This window comes from Nomascus leucogenys, chromosome 1a (genome assembly GCF_006542625.1).
Source record: "Nomascus leucogenys isolate Asia chromosome 1a, Asia_NLE_v1, whole genome shotgun sequence".
NCBI classification, from domain to species: Eukaryota; Metazoa; Chordata; class Mammalia; order Primates; family Hylobatidae; genus Nomascus; species Nomascus leucogenys.
This window is the reverse complement of record NC_044381.1, coordinates 85,501,523-85,520,977: the sequence shown is the minus strand read 5'-3', so window position 1 is coordinate 85,520,977 and position 19,455 is coordinate 85,501,523. Positions and strand designations below refer to the sequence as shown.

At 47.8% G+C, this 19,455-nt stretch overlaps 1 protein-coding gene across 5 annotated transcripts in view; it reads right to left on the bottom strand.

Annotated features, from left to right (window-relative positions):
* The window catches only part of RAD51B (RAD51 paralog B), a 915,086-nt gene that overhangs the window by 215,556 nt on the left and 680,075 nt on the right, over positions 1–19,455 (bottom strand). The window contains exon 11 of one of the 5 annotated variants that reach the window (XM_003263603.3): positions 18,761–19,396. The exons of the other annotated variants lie outside the window; for them this stretch is intronic. Within the exon in view, the coding sequence (XP_003263651.1) occupies positions 19,380–19,396 (17 nt within the window). The 3' untranslated portion in view covers positions 18,761–19,379. Of the gene's footprint in view, positions 1–18,760; positions 19,397–19,455 lie in introns of those variants that run through there. 5 annotated transcript variants of the gene reach the window in all.

Sequence of the window (19,455 nt, the reverse complement as noted above, 5' to 3'; positions counted from 1 at the left end):
CAGCTGATTGAATGCAGAAGCCGATGAGAATCCAGCTGTCTTCTATTAAGCCAGACAGTCAAGAGATTTGCAAAAATGTAAAACATTGTCACTCTTCTCACTTGGATTTTTTAAAAAACAGTTATTTTTATAATAAAATGTTATTCTTAACATTTAAATGGATTAATGAATATAAGCATTTTAATAAATTACTAAATGTTAATTTATTCATTAACAATGAATAAATATTAAATGAACAAATACTATTTTTGGTTTTAGTTTTTAATATGGGAAATTATTTAATTATCTATTGCTGTATAGCAAAGTATCCTAAAACCTAGTGGCTTAAAACAACAATAATCACTTGAGTTGCCAGCCTAAAGAAATAGGTCCAGCTTCCTGGCAGGGCGTGGTGGCTCACGCCTGTAATCCCAGCACTTTGGGAGGCCGAGGCGGGCAGACCACGAGGTCAGGAGATCGAGACCATCCTGGCTAACATGGTGAAACCCCGTCTCTACTAAAAATACAAAAAATTAGCCAGGCATGGTGGCAGGCGCCTGTGGTCCCAGCTACTCGGGAGCCTGAGGCAGGAGAATGGCGTGAACCCGGGAGGCAGAGCTTGCAGTGAGCCGAGATTGTGCCACTGCACTCCAGCCTGGGCGACAGAGTGAGACTCTGCCTAAAAAAAAAAAAAAAAAAAAAAAAAAAAAAAAAAAAAAAAAAAGAAAAGAAAGAAAGAAATCGGTCCACCGGGGTGGCTCATACCTGTAATCCCATCACTTTGGGAGGCTGAGGTGAGATGATCACTTGAGGCCAGGAGTTTGAGACAAGCCTGGGCAACATAGCGAGACCCCATTTCTAAAAGAAAAAAAAAATAGCCAGGAATGGTGGTGCACACCTGTAGTCTAGCAACGTGAGAGACTGAGGCTGAAAGATTGCTTAATCCCAGGAGGTTGAGGCTACAGTGAATTGTGATTGCACCACTGCACTGCAGCCTGGATGACAGAGGGAGACTCTGTCTCTCTAAAAAAAAAAAAAAAAAAAAGGAAGAAGAAAGAAAGGAAGAAAAGAAATTATTGGTCCATATGTCTGAAATGTCTTTGCTATCTATCTTTGTCCTGTTGCTCATAGTTAGACCATCATTTAGGCAACTTCTTGCTCACTTACCCTCCACAAGCTTGGACACAGGTCCTTCTAGCTCTGTTTCTTCTGAACTTGAGTTTACTGGAGCCTCCCTTATGAGTTTTAACACTCCCCATAACCTTTGTATGATTTGTACATTGAAAATACCCCCAAAATTACAAATAAATTATTAAACTAAAGGAAAGGTTAGTAAGATTGCTGGACATAAAATTAATATTTGAAAATAAATTATATTTCAATAAGATACACAAATGGCCAACAAGCACGTAAGAAATATCTTTAGTATCACCTGCTCTCTGCAGCTCCCAGCCACACCTCCCCAGGAGCAGAGGTTTTCTGGGCTAGGTCAGGCCCTCCCATTACCTGCTTTGTAGAAGACAGGGAAGAAAATCACTCACTGTATGTAATTTTATTTAAGAGAGTGCAAGAATGTCGTGTTTGAGCCTTTCACTCTTTTTTTCTTTGTATTTCTTATCGGAAATGAAAGAAAACAGCCAGTGAGATAGGATCTCAGGTCTAGAATTCCTAGCAGGTAATTTGGGAGTTGAAAACAAATCTCCCCTGAAATGCATTAAGCAGGTGAAGGGGATTCCAGTTTCAACTCTTAAACCACACCTTATCCTGGCCTGGCAAATAACTTCCTTCCAGCCCCAGGCAAATCCCAACTTCCACCCGCCAAATGCCTGCAGTTAATAAACGTTTAAGCAACAGCAAAAACCCCAAGTGGAAAATGGAAGACTGATTCGAGGCCGAGATACTAGAAGGGCTGCCTGGGAGCCCCTCTCTGAGTGCCGCGCCCACAGGAGGGACGTTTAGCCAGGGAAGCCGGGGCCTGGAGCTGGGGAACCCAAGGCATGATGTCTTTCAGAGCATCAGAGCAGGGTAAATATCTGACTTGAGTCAAATGATTATTTTCCTTGATCAGATTTGTCCACTTGTTTCACTGGAACTCCATACCACTAGCCATGGTCAAACCCTTCAAAATGCCCCAAATCTCCAGACTGCATTATTGCGCCCCAGTAGGTCCTGCTTCCTGCTAAGTGCTGCAAGACTGGAGTTTCCAAGCTCTGGTCTAGAAAAGTCAGCTGAGGGTTGGTAAGGAAGTTCTCATGGGTCCAGAGAGAACTGAGAAAAACAAGGATCATGTTATACTGTGGAAATGTGCTCCGCGGTACTTTTTATTCCCGTTTTACATATCAGAAAACAGAGGCTCAGAGACGTTGAATGACTTGTCACATAGCTAGTCAGTAGCAGAGCGAGGATGGAGATTCACATGATCAATCACAGTGACTACCATTTGCTGAGCACCTGTAGTGAGACAGGCAAACACCTTGTGCTTTGTGTGTGTTAACTTGTTCAGTTCTCATGGATTGCTTCCTTTTTAAAGAAATGAAACTGTTCAACAGAGCTTCCTGCCATGAGGGAAATCTTCTACATCTCACTGTCCAATAGGTAGCCACAAGCCCCATGTTGCTATTCAGCCCTTGAAATGTGGTAAGTGAAACTGAGGAACAAAATTTTTAAATTTTATTTCACTTAAATTGATTTAAATGTAAACAGCCACATGTGGCTGGCAGCTCTAGGAGGTTCAGTAGCTTTTCCAAAAGCCAGAGAAGTGATGAGGTGAAGGTTGTGTTGTGGGGCTGATTGAGCCCCAAATCCAGGTGTTTCCCCTTTTCTCTCTGCTCCCCTGTGAGGTGGCCTCCCTTTTCCAAAGTAAAAGACACAGGGAAGGAAACTGACCAGACAGTATACAGTGAGCCAAAAATAAAGCCAGACCCCCTAAAGGTGGGGTCTGTATTTGAGTCTGCTTCTTCCGAATGTGTCTGGAAGCCCCCATGGGTGGCCAAACAGCCCAGCTGGGGGCTTCAGACCCTGCACCAGAAACTTCCCAGAGCCCACCATGGCCCATTTGGCTGGGGGTTCTATGACTCACAGATTCCAACCCTACAATTTAAACAGCAGCATTTCCTTTTTCTGGGCTTAACACTAATTGGTAGAGGTAGTGAGCTCCCAGGCCCAGCCTCACCCTGTCGAAACATGTAGCTCTCAATGGTTCCCACTGGAAGCACCACCCATGAGGTGCAGCTACCATTGCCATGTGTCTGAATGCCAATGTTTAACCCAAGCTGGCCCATTGTTGTTCCATGAGCCTCTGTATAGCCTCTGAGTGTTCATCTTTGCTGCATCACTCTCCTCCAAAACCTCCAAGGACATCCTGTGAAGCTCAGAACAGAACAAAACCCAACGTCACCACTTCCATGGCTGGCCCCTGCCCACTGCTCTGACCTAATGTATCATAGTTGTCCCCTTTTTTCACTCTACTCCAGTCTCTGGCTTCCTTACTGTTCCCCAAACACATCACACTTGTTCCTGTCCCAGGCCTTTGCACTTGCTATTCCTTCTGCTCGAAATGTTCTTTCTGGATTGAACATTGCTTACTCTCTCTTCATCCAATCTCTGCTCAAATGTCACCTCTTCAGAGAGGTCTTCTTGACCCCACTGTGTGTAAAATAGTGCACCCCTCACTGCCATCTCTTAACCTGCTTACTTTCTCAAGGCATTTATCACTAGTATGTACGTTTGTTGGTTTGCTTGCTTACTGTCACCCATACTAAGATGCAAACAGGGTAAGAAGGAACAGTGTCCTTTTTTTAACCCTGTATCTCCAGTTTCTAGAAGAGAGGCTGCCACATGGGTGCTCACTGAATATTTGTTGAGTGAATAAATGAATGCATGCATGCATGACTGCTCACCTAGAGCGTGGGGGCCAGGGCAGAGGTGGGCTCAGGCTGTCTCACTCTACACAGACCCGCACTTCCATGATTTGGATGCTGAACCATGAGAAACAAAGAGATTTGCTGGTTTAATTTCTTTTGCCCTGGGAAAGTTAAAGATCACAGATAATCCAGAACTCAGTGCCAAGTTCTCTGATTTATAATCGAGGAATTATCCACATAGAGGTAAACAAGAGCAAAGGACTGACAAGCAAACTGTAGGAGGAGAATGATGAGAAACAGACGGAGAGACCCACGCAATCTGCAGCCTCCAGCTAGTCTGGGTTCCCGCCAGCCCTCACTCAAATTTGGATCCAGAGAATCTCTGCTGATGTTCACTTCCAGATTCCTTTGGGCCACACTGCCAGTGTTGGGAGCGGGGGTGACTGCAAGTGGGGGCAGCCTAAGCAAGTCACTCCTTTACCTGACAACGATATTTCGCACTCATCTGAAAGGCACACTCAAGAGGGCAGGCGTTTCCCAAAGATGCCCCAGGCTCACAAAAGTCACCAGATTTTCCCCAAACCTAGATTTTGGGGGAAAAAGTCCTTTCCTTCTTTAATGTAGTCCACAGAAATGTGTCTCTTTATTCCACCTCTAGAAACTTCAAAGAAACAAAATTAGCAGTGCCTAGAAGCATCTGACACATAGGAGGTAGTAAAAACTGAATGAATGAATGAATGAATGACAATATCAACCCAAAAGGGGAACAGTGGCCTCATGAAGAATGGGATGGTCAAGCAAATCCTGGACTCCCTATGCCCCCTAGATCACTTTGGATATGCCCTGAGGCCTCAGTTTCCCTATCTGTAAAATGAAAGCCTGGCCTAGCTGAACTCCAATTTCCCTCCCAGCTCTGACACTCTCTAATTCTCTGAACACGCCTTCATAGCTTCTTTATTGTGGACTAGTTCTTACATGTGTCCTGCTGAGAGCAAGGTCTGCTGGTCTGGCCTTGTTTTTAAACAGCAGAGGTTATTTAATAGCAATTCTCCCAGAATATTTTTCAGCTTTTCCATGAAAGAAGGTTCTGGAAAGTAGCCATCATCAAAATAGGAAGTAAAGCCAGGTTAGTGTTCCACTTATCAGATAATACGGGCTTAACCAAAATTCCTGTCACCCCCTAGGGTGATTCTGGGAGCTTGACCAGATTTCAGAGGTTTCATATTCAAAGCAGTGAGAAATCATCTCTGAGGCTTGTGGGATTTGGTACCTGTTTCCCTTCTTTCCATGTCTCAGGGCTGTGGGTGCCAAGTGAAGGCTGCAGTAACCCTTCCAGCCTCAGAGGAGCGCTCTGTCCTGTAGGCCATGGGAATGCCCAGGCTGGCCCGGATCGTTCCTCTGTCCACTTCAGCATTTCATTTTATGCTGCCTGTAAATCTGACCATTTCTTCCACTCCTAGAGGTGTCCCAAAGCACTAGTCCAGCAGAATTCAGACTCCTCTACCTTTCCCAACTCTACTCACAGCCTCAAGTCACCAGGAGGAGAAAGAGCACCTGACCGAGGGTGGGACCAGGATTCCAGACCGGCTTTAGATGAGCATCACTCTGGGCCTCAGTGTCCTTAGATGGGAGGGAGGTGGAGACTGGGTATGGCTGCTTGTCCTGTCCCTTCCAGGTTGATGATTTTCCCTAGCCCAGAGCCGGAGCTGGCCCTTTTCCCACAAGGAAGCCATGGTTTGTATGTTATGTAGTAGCTACAAATGCAGGGACTTTTTTTCCCCTTTTCTTTTTAATGATCCTAGGTACTCTAGGAAGAGGCACACATTTTTATGATCCCAGGAACCAAACAACATAATGAAAATCATGGCAACCATCAGCCCAGTAAAACCCATGGCAAAAGCCTCCGCATTCTCAAACAGGACCCTGGGAATTGAAAACTCTCAGAAGGCTTAAGTGGCTCAGGCCTTGCTGAAGGCCTTGGGACGGCAGCTGATGGCTGATGAAAGGATTTTAACGTGCCACTGAAATTCTCTTTTCCAAAATAACCACTTTGAAACTTGTTAATTACACACACACAACCAGCCAGAGCCCCCCAACAGGACCCAGGGCTTCTACCAGGGAGAGCTGGGCTCCAGAGGCTGGCCGCTGCCTTGGCGCTCCATACGCTTTGTGTTGGGTGACTTCGCTTCAAGAAGAGAATCCAAAGTAATGAAAACCACATGGCCACTCCCCCGCCCCCAGCCTCCTATTCTACCTCCCTTCCCTGGAGACAGAGGCTGGCTCAGTCTAATTTGGTCCAGTGTTTTTGTTTCCTAAAATCTGTCTTGGGCCCTGGGCCATTAATAGGTTGCAGCTGATTTTAATCTACATCAATCAGAGCCCTTGCTTCTTCAGTTTTAAGGAGATTACAAATTGTGTGTCCCACAAACTCAGGATGGAGGGAAAAGGCCCTGGATGGGGAGTGGCAGTAGGGGAGACAGATCCTGGAAGGCACAGAAACTGCTCCCCACTCAGCAGTGGGCTTGAAGGAGCCTGGGATCACTCAAAGCTAGGGAAGTGGGGCTAGGGGGAGGTGAGGGTCTTGCAGCTGTGACTCAGTGGCAAGAACACAGAACCTGGTCCTGGGTAAACAGAGCTAAAACCAAGGATCTGGACCAGCAGAGGCCTCTCTCACCCATCTTCAACAAATTAATTTCCCAAGTGGTTGCGGGGCACCCCCCCTCCCCATAAGCTAAAGCAGGGGTAAGCAAACCATGGCCGACTGGTCAAATCCGGCCTGCAGCCCGATGTATATTTAGTCCTCCTGGAACAAGGCCATGTCCGTTTGTTTACGTATCGTCCATGGCTGCCTTGCAGTTGTGGTAGGGACCCTGTGGCCTGCAAGGCCAAAAATAGTCACTATCTGCCCCTTTACAGTAAACATTTGCCGACTCCTGAGCTAGAGAACTATCCTAGATCTCGCTGGGCAGGAATTCCACTTACAAGCCTGTTAACAAGGGATGGATTAGGATTTACTCCATTCCCACCCATACCAAAGTGTAGGTTCCTTCCTTCCAAACATCATTCTCCAGGTATCTTCATGCTTAATCTTCATTAAGCAATGACAATAAGAAGGAATGCCCACAACCATACCACTCAGTGAAGGTTCCAAGTACTTGCCCTGACAACCCGACACTCCCATTTCACAGATGAAACAGAGTCACTGAGATAAAGCAACTCACTGAAGTTCACTCAGGGAAAAGCACAGCTAGGAAGAGCTGGGCCTCTGAGTCACAGCATGGTCCTCTGTCCATGGGATGGCCGTAATGAAGGGAGCTGGGGAGCTTTAACATAGCAATGCTCCCTTACGTGTGCCACACGACCACTTGACAACCCAGTGAAGGGCTCAGGGTAGTGTGTCTTCATTTTCAAGGTGAAAAACATAGCACTATGAGGGAGTGGGGATGAGAATCAGACAGGCCAGACTACACTCACCCCTTGAAAACCACCTTTATCCAGGCCCAGTGGCTGGTGAGCCCAGGCCCTCTGGCCCTAGCCGGGCCCTCACTCAATCAGGACCCAGGGCCCCCTATTTTCCCAGTGTGCCTCTAAGACAGCTCTTGCCTTCAGGCGCTTCTAGGCTAGCGGGGCAGAGACAGGAAGGGGAGGATTATGATTGCATGGCAGGCACAGTGATGGAGAGCCACAAGTGGTGCTTCAGGAGGACAAAGCAGGGTCACCTTGCCCTTCCCTAGAAGCAAACCCCTTTGTAGGGAACCCTGGGTGAAGGGCCTCCAGTGGAAATGCTATTCACTAGAAATGCAAGTGGGCAACCTTCCAAGGCTTTCAGGGGCTAAAAAAGTGTTGGGATCATTCTGGGCACAGGCAGGGAAGCCAGAGAAACTGGTACCCTCTCAGAGATGAGACTGGCAGGTAAACTGATGACACCAAGGAAGCTGCTGCCTTGGAGCAGTAGGAGTTCTCCCCACGGGAACCATTTCCTGCAGGACCAGGCCTGGGGTGGAGACCCTTCCGGCCAAGGTAGGAGGTCACCCCAGGCTGCAATCTCAGTGGTCTGGAAGCCCATGAAGGCTGGTTGTGTCTGGGCCTTGAACAGAATCATAGACCAGCAGGGTGCCATGCTGGCTTGCGTAGAATGTTGACTCTGCAAAGGTCTCTAGCTAACAGGAGCTGAAAGTTCCTGCAAAGGATAGCGAGTGGCCTGTACCTCACTGTCTCTATTTCCATTGCTGTCCCCAGGTCCCCTTTCCTTGGTAAGCTTCTCCTTGAACTTTAGGCAGCACCTCAAAGCAGTTTCAGAATTCACCGAGGAGCCATGGGTCCCAGTCTTTGGAGTCCTGCTGTTGTTCAGAGGTCTCTAAGTGACTAGAGGTTGCGAATTGCCAGAGGGTGGCAGAGGACTCCAACCGAGCAGGGACCAAGTATAAAGCAAACTTCCATCATCATCAACAACTGGAGCCCTGCACTGGCCCAGAACAGAGCCTGGGAAACGACCCCATCAGCATCTTTGGGTCCCCTCATCTTGGGGACTCCCCTCAGAAACAGTCTTCAGTAGGGTTAAGCCCTTGGCCAGATGAAGAAATAGCACAGCACCTCTGGCTTCTGCTTCCCAGGGAGCCTCCAGTGGATCCCCTGGCACCCTCTGCTTCCGACGGCACGAAGGTTGTGGGTGTAAACCTCAAAGCTCCGTTTTGTCTAGACTTGGTTTCCGGGTGGCTTCAGGCTCTCTGCTCCATGGAACCCAACAGCCAGGAGATTTCTGCCACTGCTTCCTTGAGTCTAGACTGGCGGAAGAGCAGGGGCTCGTGACTATAACATGAACGTGAACCGTGGACCAAAGTGGGTGTTCAGGACAGCTGATTGGACAAGGTCCTGAGCTATGCTGAGGAGTGACGCTGGCACTTTGGTAATGCAGCGGAATGGAATATTCCATGGTTAATTAGCAGTCACTGAGTTAATTAGCAGTCACTGAGTGTCTGTTGTGAGCTGGTCACCATCTGGATGAACAAACTGGCAAGTAGACGCTGAGGAGGTCACGTGCCCAGGAGTTTATTTAGAGAGTGCAGTTTCTTCCCATATTGAGGTGTGCGGAATGTTCGCTTACAGGTGTGTGATCATGGGGTTGGGTCAAACTCCTCGACTTTCCTATGGAATGCCAGTCCTAGGACCCTCTGCAACCTGAAGCCCTCACACAAAGAACAGAGTATTTATGTCAAACTCTACCCTTCTGTGCTACCAAACAAAGCCGAGCCAGAATAAAGCAAAGTGAAAAAGCTCATAAACACTTCCTGGGGCTGGGCTCACAAAGTAAAGCTCAAAGCAGAACAAGCCAGATGTGTTTCAAACCCATAAACACACACGAGGACCCCCGAGCTGCCCCTGGCCCGAGCAGACTGGGTGCTAAAACAGCACTGGAGCAATGAAGGAGGGTGTCATTCTAAAATTAGAGCTCTACTTTCTCTCCCCTCTGAACATATAGGGGTGGAATTATGGATTAATGTTGAAAATTGATTTCATGTGTACTTCAAGAGCACCTGGGCAGTGATGTCCACACTCCCTCCCCACCCCCTCCACATACACACTCTCCCTCAACTCAACCCGGAGACCTGGAGCTTTTGCTACCAATCACATCTTGTGTCCTGTATAAACAAGGGCTGGTAACTAGTACAGGAAATGAACTTCACAAGCATTGAATGTGTACCCACCTGTGGTATGGGGAGTTGCCAGATTTTTTTCTAACTGAGAATGTTCACAGAATCTCGAAACTTTCTTTCAGCTTCCCTCTCTGCACACTTGAGTGTGGGCGCCTACCATGCGTGCACACATACCCAAGCACAAAATTTCCCTCAATTTCCCCCAAGATACATCAACAATGAGATGTGCCCATACATACACGGGCACACAGCCAGCCGTTCCCAAACCTTCTCCTTTGTCCCCCCGCCCGCCTTTCGACGTATAAATGAGAGCACCTAGGTGTGTTGGTGCTGCCCCTCCCCGCCTCGGACACATGCAGAACTTTGCGCCCACTCAGCACGATCCAGCACACAGGAGCTGGGGAGCCAAGGGTGTTTATATTCTCACGTGTGCACCGGCGTGCACGCACACATGCACGCGCACACACAGCCACATTCCAGCTGGCCCCAGCACAGCTGTGACAGGCCTGGGTCTGTTTGCCATTGTTTTCCTTCGCCACTAACAGGCGTTCTTGCAACAGAGAGGAGGTCATGAGAGGTTTCCACCCCGTTTTGTAGCATTTACCCCAGGCCTGCATGTTGGGGAGGTGGCTTTTGAGAATGAGCTATGGGTGGCAGGGTGGAAAGCAGAGACAAAGGCATTCCTTCCCATCTCCTGCCTGAGCTTCACTCGCTAATGTGCACTGCTCTGGATTGTTTGGAGATTTCTTTATGTGTCGTCCTGTCTGAAACCTGGCTGGGAGGACGGAGGCTCAGCTAAAGAATTTCTGGAAGTTCTGTCTCAAGGTCCTGCTTTGTCACCTCTTATTACTACAACTGTTCTAGGCCCAGGCTGCCTGGGGGCACACTGTGTCCTGAAAGCCTGAGTGGCAGGCCCCAGCCACATAAGCCAAGACAAATTTGGGTAGAAACTGAAGGAGATACAAATGGACCCCAAGTGGCCACTATCCCTCTAGGGATTTTGGCCCACAAGAAAAGCTGGTATATAAAGAATTCCCCACCTGACCCTCAGCAGCAGTGAATGTTCTAATGATTCCCCCAGCAGTACATATGCAAAGTGGATAGTGTCTTTGCATTGACAATAAGATTGGCTAATCTGGCTGGGCGCAGTTGCTCACGCCTGTAATCCCAGCACTTTGGGAGGCCGAGGTGGGCGGATGTCCTGAGATTGAGAGTTCGAGACCAGTCTGGCCAACATGGTGAAACCCCATCTCTATTAAAAATACAAAAAAATTAGCCAGGCATGGTGGTGCACGCCTGTAATCCCAGCTACTCGGGAGGCTGAGGCAGGGGAATTGCTTGAATCAGGGAGGTAGAGGGTGTAGTAAGCCGAGATCATGCCACTGCCCTCCAGCCTGGGTGACAGAGCGAGACTCCGTCTCAAAAAAAAAAAAAAAAAAAAAAAAAAAAAAAAAAAAAAAAAAAAAAAAAAAAAAAGATTGGCTAATCTACAAGCTCATTTGCTATTTCTAAGAGCCAGGTGGGACTTAATGCATCTAAGACACTAACAAACCCAGAGTTCTTACTGTGTGGATCTGGACAGAGGGGGCGACTGACAGATTTCTCACTGTGCCCCACTGAACTGTGGCAAGGGACTGGCTAGAAATACATGTACTTTGTCTGCAGCCATTGCTTGCAAACTCTACCCCACTCACCTCTGTGGCAAAGTCCTTTCTTCAAATAAAATCTTACTAGAAAGCCCAGTGTACAAAACTGATCAAAACAGTCTCTCTGGTTCCAGGGATGAGTTAGCTGTGTGTGAGCGGGGATGCGGTGTCCCCATCTGCTCCTGCTCCATCCTCGTGCTCCCCCCATCAATACTTCAGGGAATCTCTGAGGGGTTCCTTGGATCCCAGGTTGAAAACCATTATCACAATGCAGGCCCCTTCTTGTAACAGTTGTCAAACTTTGTACCCAAGAAAACACGTAATGACAAAGAGCTGCTAGGAATTTGACGGCCTTTCAAATTCGCCTGAGTTTTACATACTATGGATTTCAGCTGCTACTCATGTTTGGTGTGGCACTAAGAGTTATGGACCCCTTGCTGAAACACCCTGGCCTCTTGCAGGTCTGCAGTTCACAAATTAGGAATAACTGTACAGAAATTGAGAACAAGAAATGAGACTGGGGTCCCAGATGGAGCCACACCATCAAGTGTGTAGACTGGGCTCCAGTGTCTAGTGAAGAAATTTGTGCTTAAATAGTATTTGGCAATGGAGAGCCATTAAAAAGCCATATGCAATTATTACTATTAATTATTTTTTAAGCCAGGAAATGAACGATTGAAAATGAACTAGCAGAAAAAAAAAAAAAAAAGCATTACTCCTTTGCAATTTAAGTTCCCTTTCCCATCTCTAGCTGTCTGAGCTTCCACATCCCAGCCCCAGAGTCCACTGGGAGAGTTTCCCTCCCAAGCATCACAGATGGGCCCAGCCCAGACACCTTTCTCCAGTCTTCATGATCAGAGGCACTGATTGTCTGCTGTGGCATTACCTAAAGTGAGTGGTCCAGCTCAGGCTTCAGACCCTTGTGACTGAGCAAACTCATTGATGTACACAAATGAAAACCATGCCTAAATTAAAGAATGTGCATATGGGTGAACAAAGAGGGGATTTATATGGTGTGCAGGCCAAAGTGGAGGCCTAATTCCTTGGTTTTGCCCACCTTCTTCCCTAGACCTTCAGATCCCCCTACCCCTAAATATGTCAATGAAGTCCTTGGTTTCAGCTGCGGAGTCAGGAAATACAACTGGAGGTAGCATGGGATGCCGGCCTGGAGAGTCATTGTGCCCCGATCCAGCTCTGTACTCTGTTTGCCTTGGGGAGAATTGCTAAAGCTTCTGGTACCGGAATGTGTCCATGCCTAAAACAAAAGGTACTATTAACGCGCATCCACCAACTTCAGAAGGGGCCGTAGGGATGAAGATGTAATTAAAGCCTGTGAGCACTTTGTGCTTCTTGATGAAAGACAACAACACCACCGTGAAGTTTTATTATCTACCGACTCTGTTTTTAAAATTGTTCCAATTCCTTTCCATTTTTCCTTTTGGGGTCTGCATAAACTTCATTAGCTATTAATTTCAAAAAAGTCCTCCTTGCACCTCAGAGCAGGATTTTATCTAGCGCCTCAGAGAATTTCTTTCCATACCGCAGACCCTCAAAGGATTCCTCTTGGTCAGGGTGGAAGAGGCCTGCGTGTGTTCAGCTGCTGAGTTCAGTTCAATTTAATAAATATTTATGGAACATCTACTAACATCTTCTTAGCCCTGAGAGGCAGGGCAGGGCTGAAACGAGTAGGAAAGGTTGTGAACTTTGGAGCCAGGCTGCCTGAGGGTTGAATTCCAGCTGACACTTCCATACGGGTCCTTGGAGAGCCTCTCATCACCTCTCTGAATCTCTGTTTGTCACCTGGAAAATGGAGATAACCCCATTCATCTCCCAGGGTAAGGTAATAAAAAGATAGAAATCTAGTGAGTGGTGGGTAGGCGCTCAGTGAGGCCTTGCCACCTTCTCTCTAGCATCAGCCTCTGGAGGAGGGGGAAGGGAGATGCCGCTTCCTCAGCTCTGTTTCTCCTCCCTGAGGCCCTCTGTCTACTCCTAAAGGCTTGTCCATCCATTTTGGAAAGAATGTCCGCCGGTTAAACCAGTGCTTCTGAAATGTTCTCATGTCAATTTCTCCTGTGCTCCTGGGCGGCTCATTTTCTCCACACACACCCTCCTCCGCCAAAATACCTCCACGGCCTCCCCATCATTACGCCCTCCACCCTCCCTCCAAACTCATTCCCAAGGAGGAGAGAAGAGCTTTCCTATTCTTTTGAGACAGCATGCAGTGGAAGTGGCTTTGCTTTGTTGTCTCCACTTCAGAAAAGATCAAACTGCAGGCTCCATGAAGTGTCAGTCCTCCAAAGGAGGCTTCAGGCCAGAGGGAGGAGGGGTGAGACCAGGCAGGGTAGGCTGAGGCTGTCCCAGAGGGACCAGTCCAGGCAGAACGAACACAGCCTTCCAAGGTGCCCTCGCAGGGGCCCACATCACCCTGGATCTAGCCTGAAAGATGCCCCCTAGAATGTTCCCTGGCAGATATGGCTGTCCTGTCTGAGAGAACCACGATAAAGGAGTTCACACAGGATCCTGTCCTTTTCTAAATGAGGATTCTTGTCTCCCGGGTTCCCAGGGAGGACAGCGGATGCAAGGGAGCCCTTGAATAGGCACCGCAGAGGCCAACACACTTTAAATTAAGCTTCTGATGCTTAGAAGGGGCCACAGCTTCCCACAAATCCCCTGGTGCAGGCGGCTTTGAGGCAGAGTGTTCAGTCCGTCTGTTCTTTTAGAAGTGCGCCTTGGAAGCCAGGAGTTATTTGTTTCCGAAAGGTAGGCACTCATCAGGTGGGTGGTCTTTGCATTTTTGTGTGCTTTGATTCCCTCCCTTTTCTTTTCAGGACTATTGAGGGGTTTGTTTTTCCCTCTCCCAGCAGTGCTCGGGGGTTTGGCTGCAGTGTGCATCTGTGTTGGGTTTTCCCACAGGCCCCTGCAAAAGCAGCCCTGTTGCCTTCAGAAAGTCCCAGGCAGCCCGTGGGGGGAGTCGGAGCTGCAGCTGTGCACCCCCTCCCTTCTGCAGCAGGCTTTGATCAGTTTTCGTGGGGGCTGAGTGCAGCCTGACCTCCCATCTCCAGCATCTCTCAGGTGGAAAGTTCTGTTCAGCCTGTCTGTGGCTTCAAAGGCTCTTCCTCCTTCAGGCTGGGATGAGACTGATAATGGTTCTCATTTTGTTGTCGTGTGATCTCCCAGCAGCCCCCATCTTTCCATTGACAGGGTTTTACTTATTTGGTTGGGCTGCTTTGGCCAAACTCAAACTACCTTTCTGGTTGAGGAAGCACATTGACGTCCTCTCCCATTGAGGCTCCTTTGATGGTTCAGACGTGGCCTTCCAGCCCAGACAAAGGTGACCGGGCTGCGGCAGCCAGGCACCTGGCGAATCAGCATCTGAGCGTTGGGCAGGGCAGATGTCCCTCCGTGAGGGCAGAGGACTGTGTGAGCCTGCAAGTCTGTGAAGAGGAACACTCGGCTCTGCCCTTTCTACCTTTGAAGGCTAATGCAAGTCGCTGCTTTCTGCTCTAGTTCCTTGCAGGAATCCAGCGGTGGTGGTCGATGTCACACCCCACCCCATGCCCGTGCCTGAACCTGGGCTGGACATAGGCAAGGCCAAAGCCCTGACATTGACAACATTTCCAAAGAACTTGAGCCATTCACTATCTTGAGAAGTGGGCACTGGGCCAGCTGAGCTTGGGGAGTTCCTGTTCTGGCCCATTATTTCCAACAGTTGTGGCCTTACAGCCTTAGTTCTCAGTCCAAGGGGTTAACAACAGCTACCTCAGCTGCTCCAGGGCCTACTTCCGGCTCCGGCCTCAAAGTGCTGCTGACCCTGTGCTTGGGCCTTCCAGCCCCCCACGGTGTGTAAAAGGACAGGGCTGGACATCTAAGGTAGCTGTCAGCGAGTTTGCACAGGGGTTGCTGCCTCACCAAAGCTCCAGGGGGCCTCGGCTGCAGCTCGTCACTCCTCATGATGTGGATGGGGTTAGGCTGCACGTTGCCCTTTGGTTTCCTCATATTTAAAATAAGGTGGCCAAGGGCAACAGGAGCGGTCAGGAGAGCATCCTTCTTCCTCAGTCTGATAGCACAGTCTCTTCCTTCCTTTTGATCATATTCAAAACAACTGCAATAGAACAATAAGTCTGGGAGGAGGCCAGAGGGGGATTTATTATGCTGTTGTGATGTGGCACAGCCTTGCCTGACTTTATCTTGCACTGAGGTCTGCATGGGAGGAAATCTGCAGGCCTGTGGATGGTCTCTCTGAAGCTGAACTCCCTCCAACCTGAAATCTGGGAGGGCAGGGGAGATGCTGCCATGTTGGCCACACCCCAGCATGAACCATGGCAAGAGGGAGACCAGCCCAGATCTCCCAAAACTCTGAAAACATGACTGTGAGAGGCATAGGGACCCCCAACAGTCAGAGCCCGCCTGGGTTTAGCCCTATAAGAGGGGACTCCAGAAACTGAGTTTGCCCCAGGACAGGAGCTCCCTAGAGCTTTTCTTAACAGCCAGTATCCTCTCTTCCCATTCTAGCAGGAGAGGGAGTTGTGTGGGGAGGTGCCCTCTGTTTGTAGCAAAGCAGGGAAAGCTCAGCAGTGGACTGTCAGCTTCTCACACCAGAGAGACCATGTGGCAGGGGGTTCTTCTCTTTTCCCAACAAGGCCGAGAGCCAAGAAAGGACCTCAGAGCCCTGGAGCTGAGAGAAAGTTGATTTGTCCCAGTTTTGACTTTATCTCCCCCTGAATGCAAATGTTTTGACATCCATCTGCTGTTAGCAGGACCCACCAGGTCATCTCAGCAAACTTCATTTCAATCAACCCATCACTCCAACCCTCATTGACAAAGAAACTCTAATGCCAGTGCTGCTAGTAAAATACATACATAAATAAATACAACCTTTCTCATCTGACAGCTGGGTGCTACGGGCTGCTGGCCTGACTATCTCTGTGGGGCTTGAGCCTTTTGTAATACTGTGGCTCAAGCACAGGCAAACCTGGGATTCAAGGTCTGCCTCCACCAGCATTTGCCAAATGACCTTGAACAGATTACATGACCTCCCAGAGCCTCAGTTTCCTCATCTGTAAGATGGCGATGAGAATAGCAACCATGTAGGATTGTTTTGAGGATTAAATGAGATAATGTATGTGACATACATAGCACATGTTAAACATTCTATAGAGTGTGGTCATTATCACTACCACTATTTCAAATAGATGTGAGGATCTGATCGAACTTCCTTGGTCCTTAGTAGTGTCCTCAGGTGAACCATGAGCTCCGATCTCTGCCATGAGAAGTTAATGTATGAGGAACGCAAGAGGGAAGAGACCCGGCAGCACAACGTTTAGGAAAGTTCACCTCAGACCCCAGCAGCAAGTCCAGGGGCTGAACTCAGTTTTCTAGACGACCAGATTCTCTCTCTCTCCAGTCATTTCATCTCTCTGGGCAACCCCACTGCATTAGTTTTCTAGGGCTGCAGCAACAAAGTATCACGAACAGAATGGCCTAAAACCACAGAAATGTAGTCTGTATAGTCCTGGCGGCCAGAAGCCCCACGTCAAGGTTTCTGCAGGGCCAGGCTCCCTCTGAAGGCTCTCAGGGAGACCTCTTCCTCGCCTCTTCCAGCTTCTGGTGGCTCCAGGTGTTCCTTGGCTTGGGGCTGCTTGACTCCAGTCTCTGCCTCCGTGGTCACACTACCTCATCCTCTTTGTGACTGTCCCCCTCTGTGTCTCTTATCAGGACACTTTGTCATTAGATTTAGGGCCCACCTGGGTAGTTCAGGATGATCTCATCTCAACATCCTTAATTACCTCTGCAAAGACCCTTTATACAAATCAGGCCATATTTACACGTTCTGGGGGTAAGGACATGGACGTATCTTTTAGGGAGCCACCATTTAACCTACTGCATCCACTAACTCTGCAAAATATCACATTGGATTATGACTAAAAAGTCAGGATAAGACCTCTCACCTGGGGTGGGTGAGGGGCTCACTCCTCTCCATGGTAACATCACTGCTTCTCTGCTTAGTCTCAAGGAGGGGTCATGATCCACTACATTCAAAGAAAAATCTAGCTCTTCATTCTTTACTCATTGGCAGGGAGTGAAAACAAGTTCTTTCCGCTTAGTAAGAAACACTGCATCCAGTGGGGGACTCAAGTCTGTGCTGAGTCCTAGGGCTTCCTGTTCTTAGTTGGAGATGCTGGGATTTCAAAACCCATTGTGCCCCTTAGGCTTATGAGTGCAAAAACTCACGAGTGATGAGCCCCCTTCTGGCAAAGCCCCACCAGAAACATCACTCTCTCAGTGCTCAAACCCTTCACCCTCTCCTCTTCTTGCCAACCTCCAGAGGCACCACACTCACTGAAAAGGGGGCACAACTCTCTTTTCTCAAAGGCCTCCTCTGGCCTTGCTCTCTGACCCCTGTTGTCTATTTCCTCCTTCAGCCCCTTATTCAACCATAGAGATCCATGTCTCATAGGAAAGACATTGCCCAGGGGTTCCCAGTCCCCTGTTGGGAAGGCCTTTCCTCCAAAATTGCTGACAGTTAAGCTACCAGACTGCAAGGGAAGACAGATTATAATACAATGCGTTTTTTTGTTTCTTCCAATCAAATAATACTTCTATATAAATTTAGTACAGGTCTCAGCTCCTTCCAGGTGGTTTTAAGAAAAAAACCAGTGTTATGCCCTTTCCCTCTGATGAGTCTAATTTAATGGGGCTCTGGTGTTGGCCCTGCTTTGCCCTTCAAGAGTGTCTATGAATAACTTTGTGTTTGTAGGTTTCTTTTTAAAGGTGTTCCTCCTATTTCTGGCTCACAGACGTTGACAAGTAGTATGTGTAGAGTTCAGTCTGCGCAAATCTGGGAGCTCTGAACACTAGATCACATATTCACAGAGTCCCCTGCCACTGGAACCTGGCTAGGGGTAGGAAAGTCACCGTAACCCTACAGTCCTGTGGAAAGGGTAGAGTAGTGGGGATTAACTGGAAAGAAGTGAAAATAAGACAAAGTAGCCAGTGGAATCTCCAGTCTGCCCCTTGCTTAGCTATGGAGAGCGCAGCAAGACAATGGGTGAAGTCCACTGCTTCTCTGAACCATCTTTCAACTTGACTGCTGAGGGTCCACTTTCTCTCCTTTCTCTGCTTGCATGTTTGTGCAAAATTTGTGTCTTCACATGGAGACTATGAGTTTTGTGTGCATGGAACAGAGCCCTCTAGAAGGGTCTTGTGCCACTTTAAAATGTGACTCCCAAAAAATCTGACCTGTGCTCATACATTGCTGATGGAAATACAAAATGATTCAGCCATGTGGAGAATAGTATTGCAGTTCTTCAAAAAGTTAAACATAGAATCACCATATGACTACTAAATCCACTCCTAGGTACATACCCTAAAAAATTGAAAATAGGTATTCAAATAAATACATGTATACGCAAGTTCATAGCAGCACAACATTCACAACAGCTGAAGGGTGGAACCAGCCCAAATGACCACTGATGGACGAATGAAGAACAAAATGCAGTATATCCTGACAACGGAATATTATTCAGCCATAAAAAGGAATGAGGTACTGATGCACGCTATACCATGGAGAAATCTTGAAAACATACTAGTGAAAGAAGACAGGCATAAAAGGTCACATACTATATGATTCCATTTATATGAAATATCCAGAATGGGTAAATCCCCAGCAACAGAGTAGATTGGTGGGTTTCCAGGAGCTGGGAGGAGGGGGAAATGGGAACACTTGCATAATGGTTATGGGTCTTGCTTTTGGGGTGACAAAAACATTTGGAACTAGACAGAGATGCTGGTTGCACATCATGATATCTAGTTGCCATGGAATTGTTTACTTTAAAATGGTTAATTTCATGTTATATAAATTTCACCTCCATAAAAATGAAATATTTTAGAAAGAGAAAATTTAAAAAAAGACCTATGTGTTCCACAAACACCACCCAACCCTTGCTCTCATTCCCATTTCCCGTTCCCTTCCTAGTAGACCTGTGTGCCCATTGTCAGTGCTATGGTATCACATCAGCTTATGGTGCAGATTACTGTCGGGCTTGTTCTTGATCCCACTTGTGAGATACATCCTCTAGAATTCCATGACTAACTCTGAGTCTACACAGTGGCAACCAAACGTTTTAGCAGAGAACAATGGGTGTTTTACCACAAGACTCTTTCCCAATACTTTGTTTCTGTGGCAGAAAAGCGGATTTTTCTTGGCAAGATGAACAGATTTGCACATTTCTCTGTCTCTAGGAATTTCCATAGGCTGCAAGAAGAAAAAGAACACAAGTGTCAAGATACCTAGAAAAAGATGTTGAAGGCTTG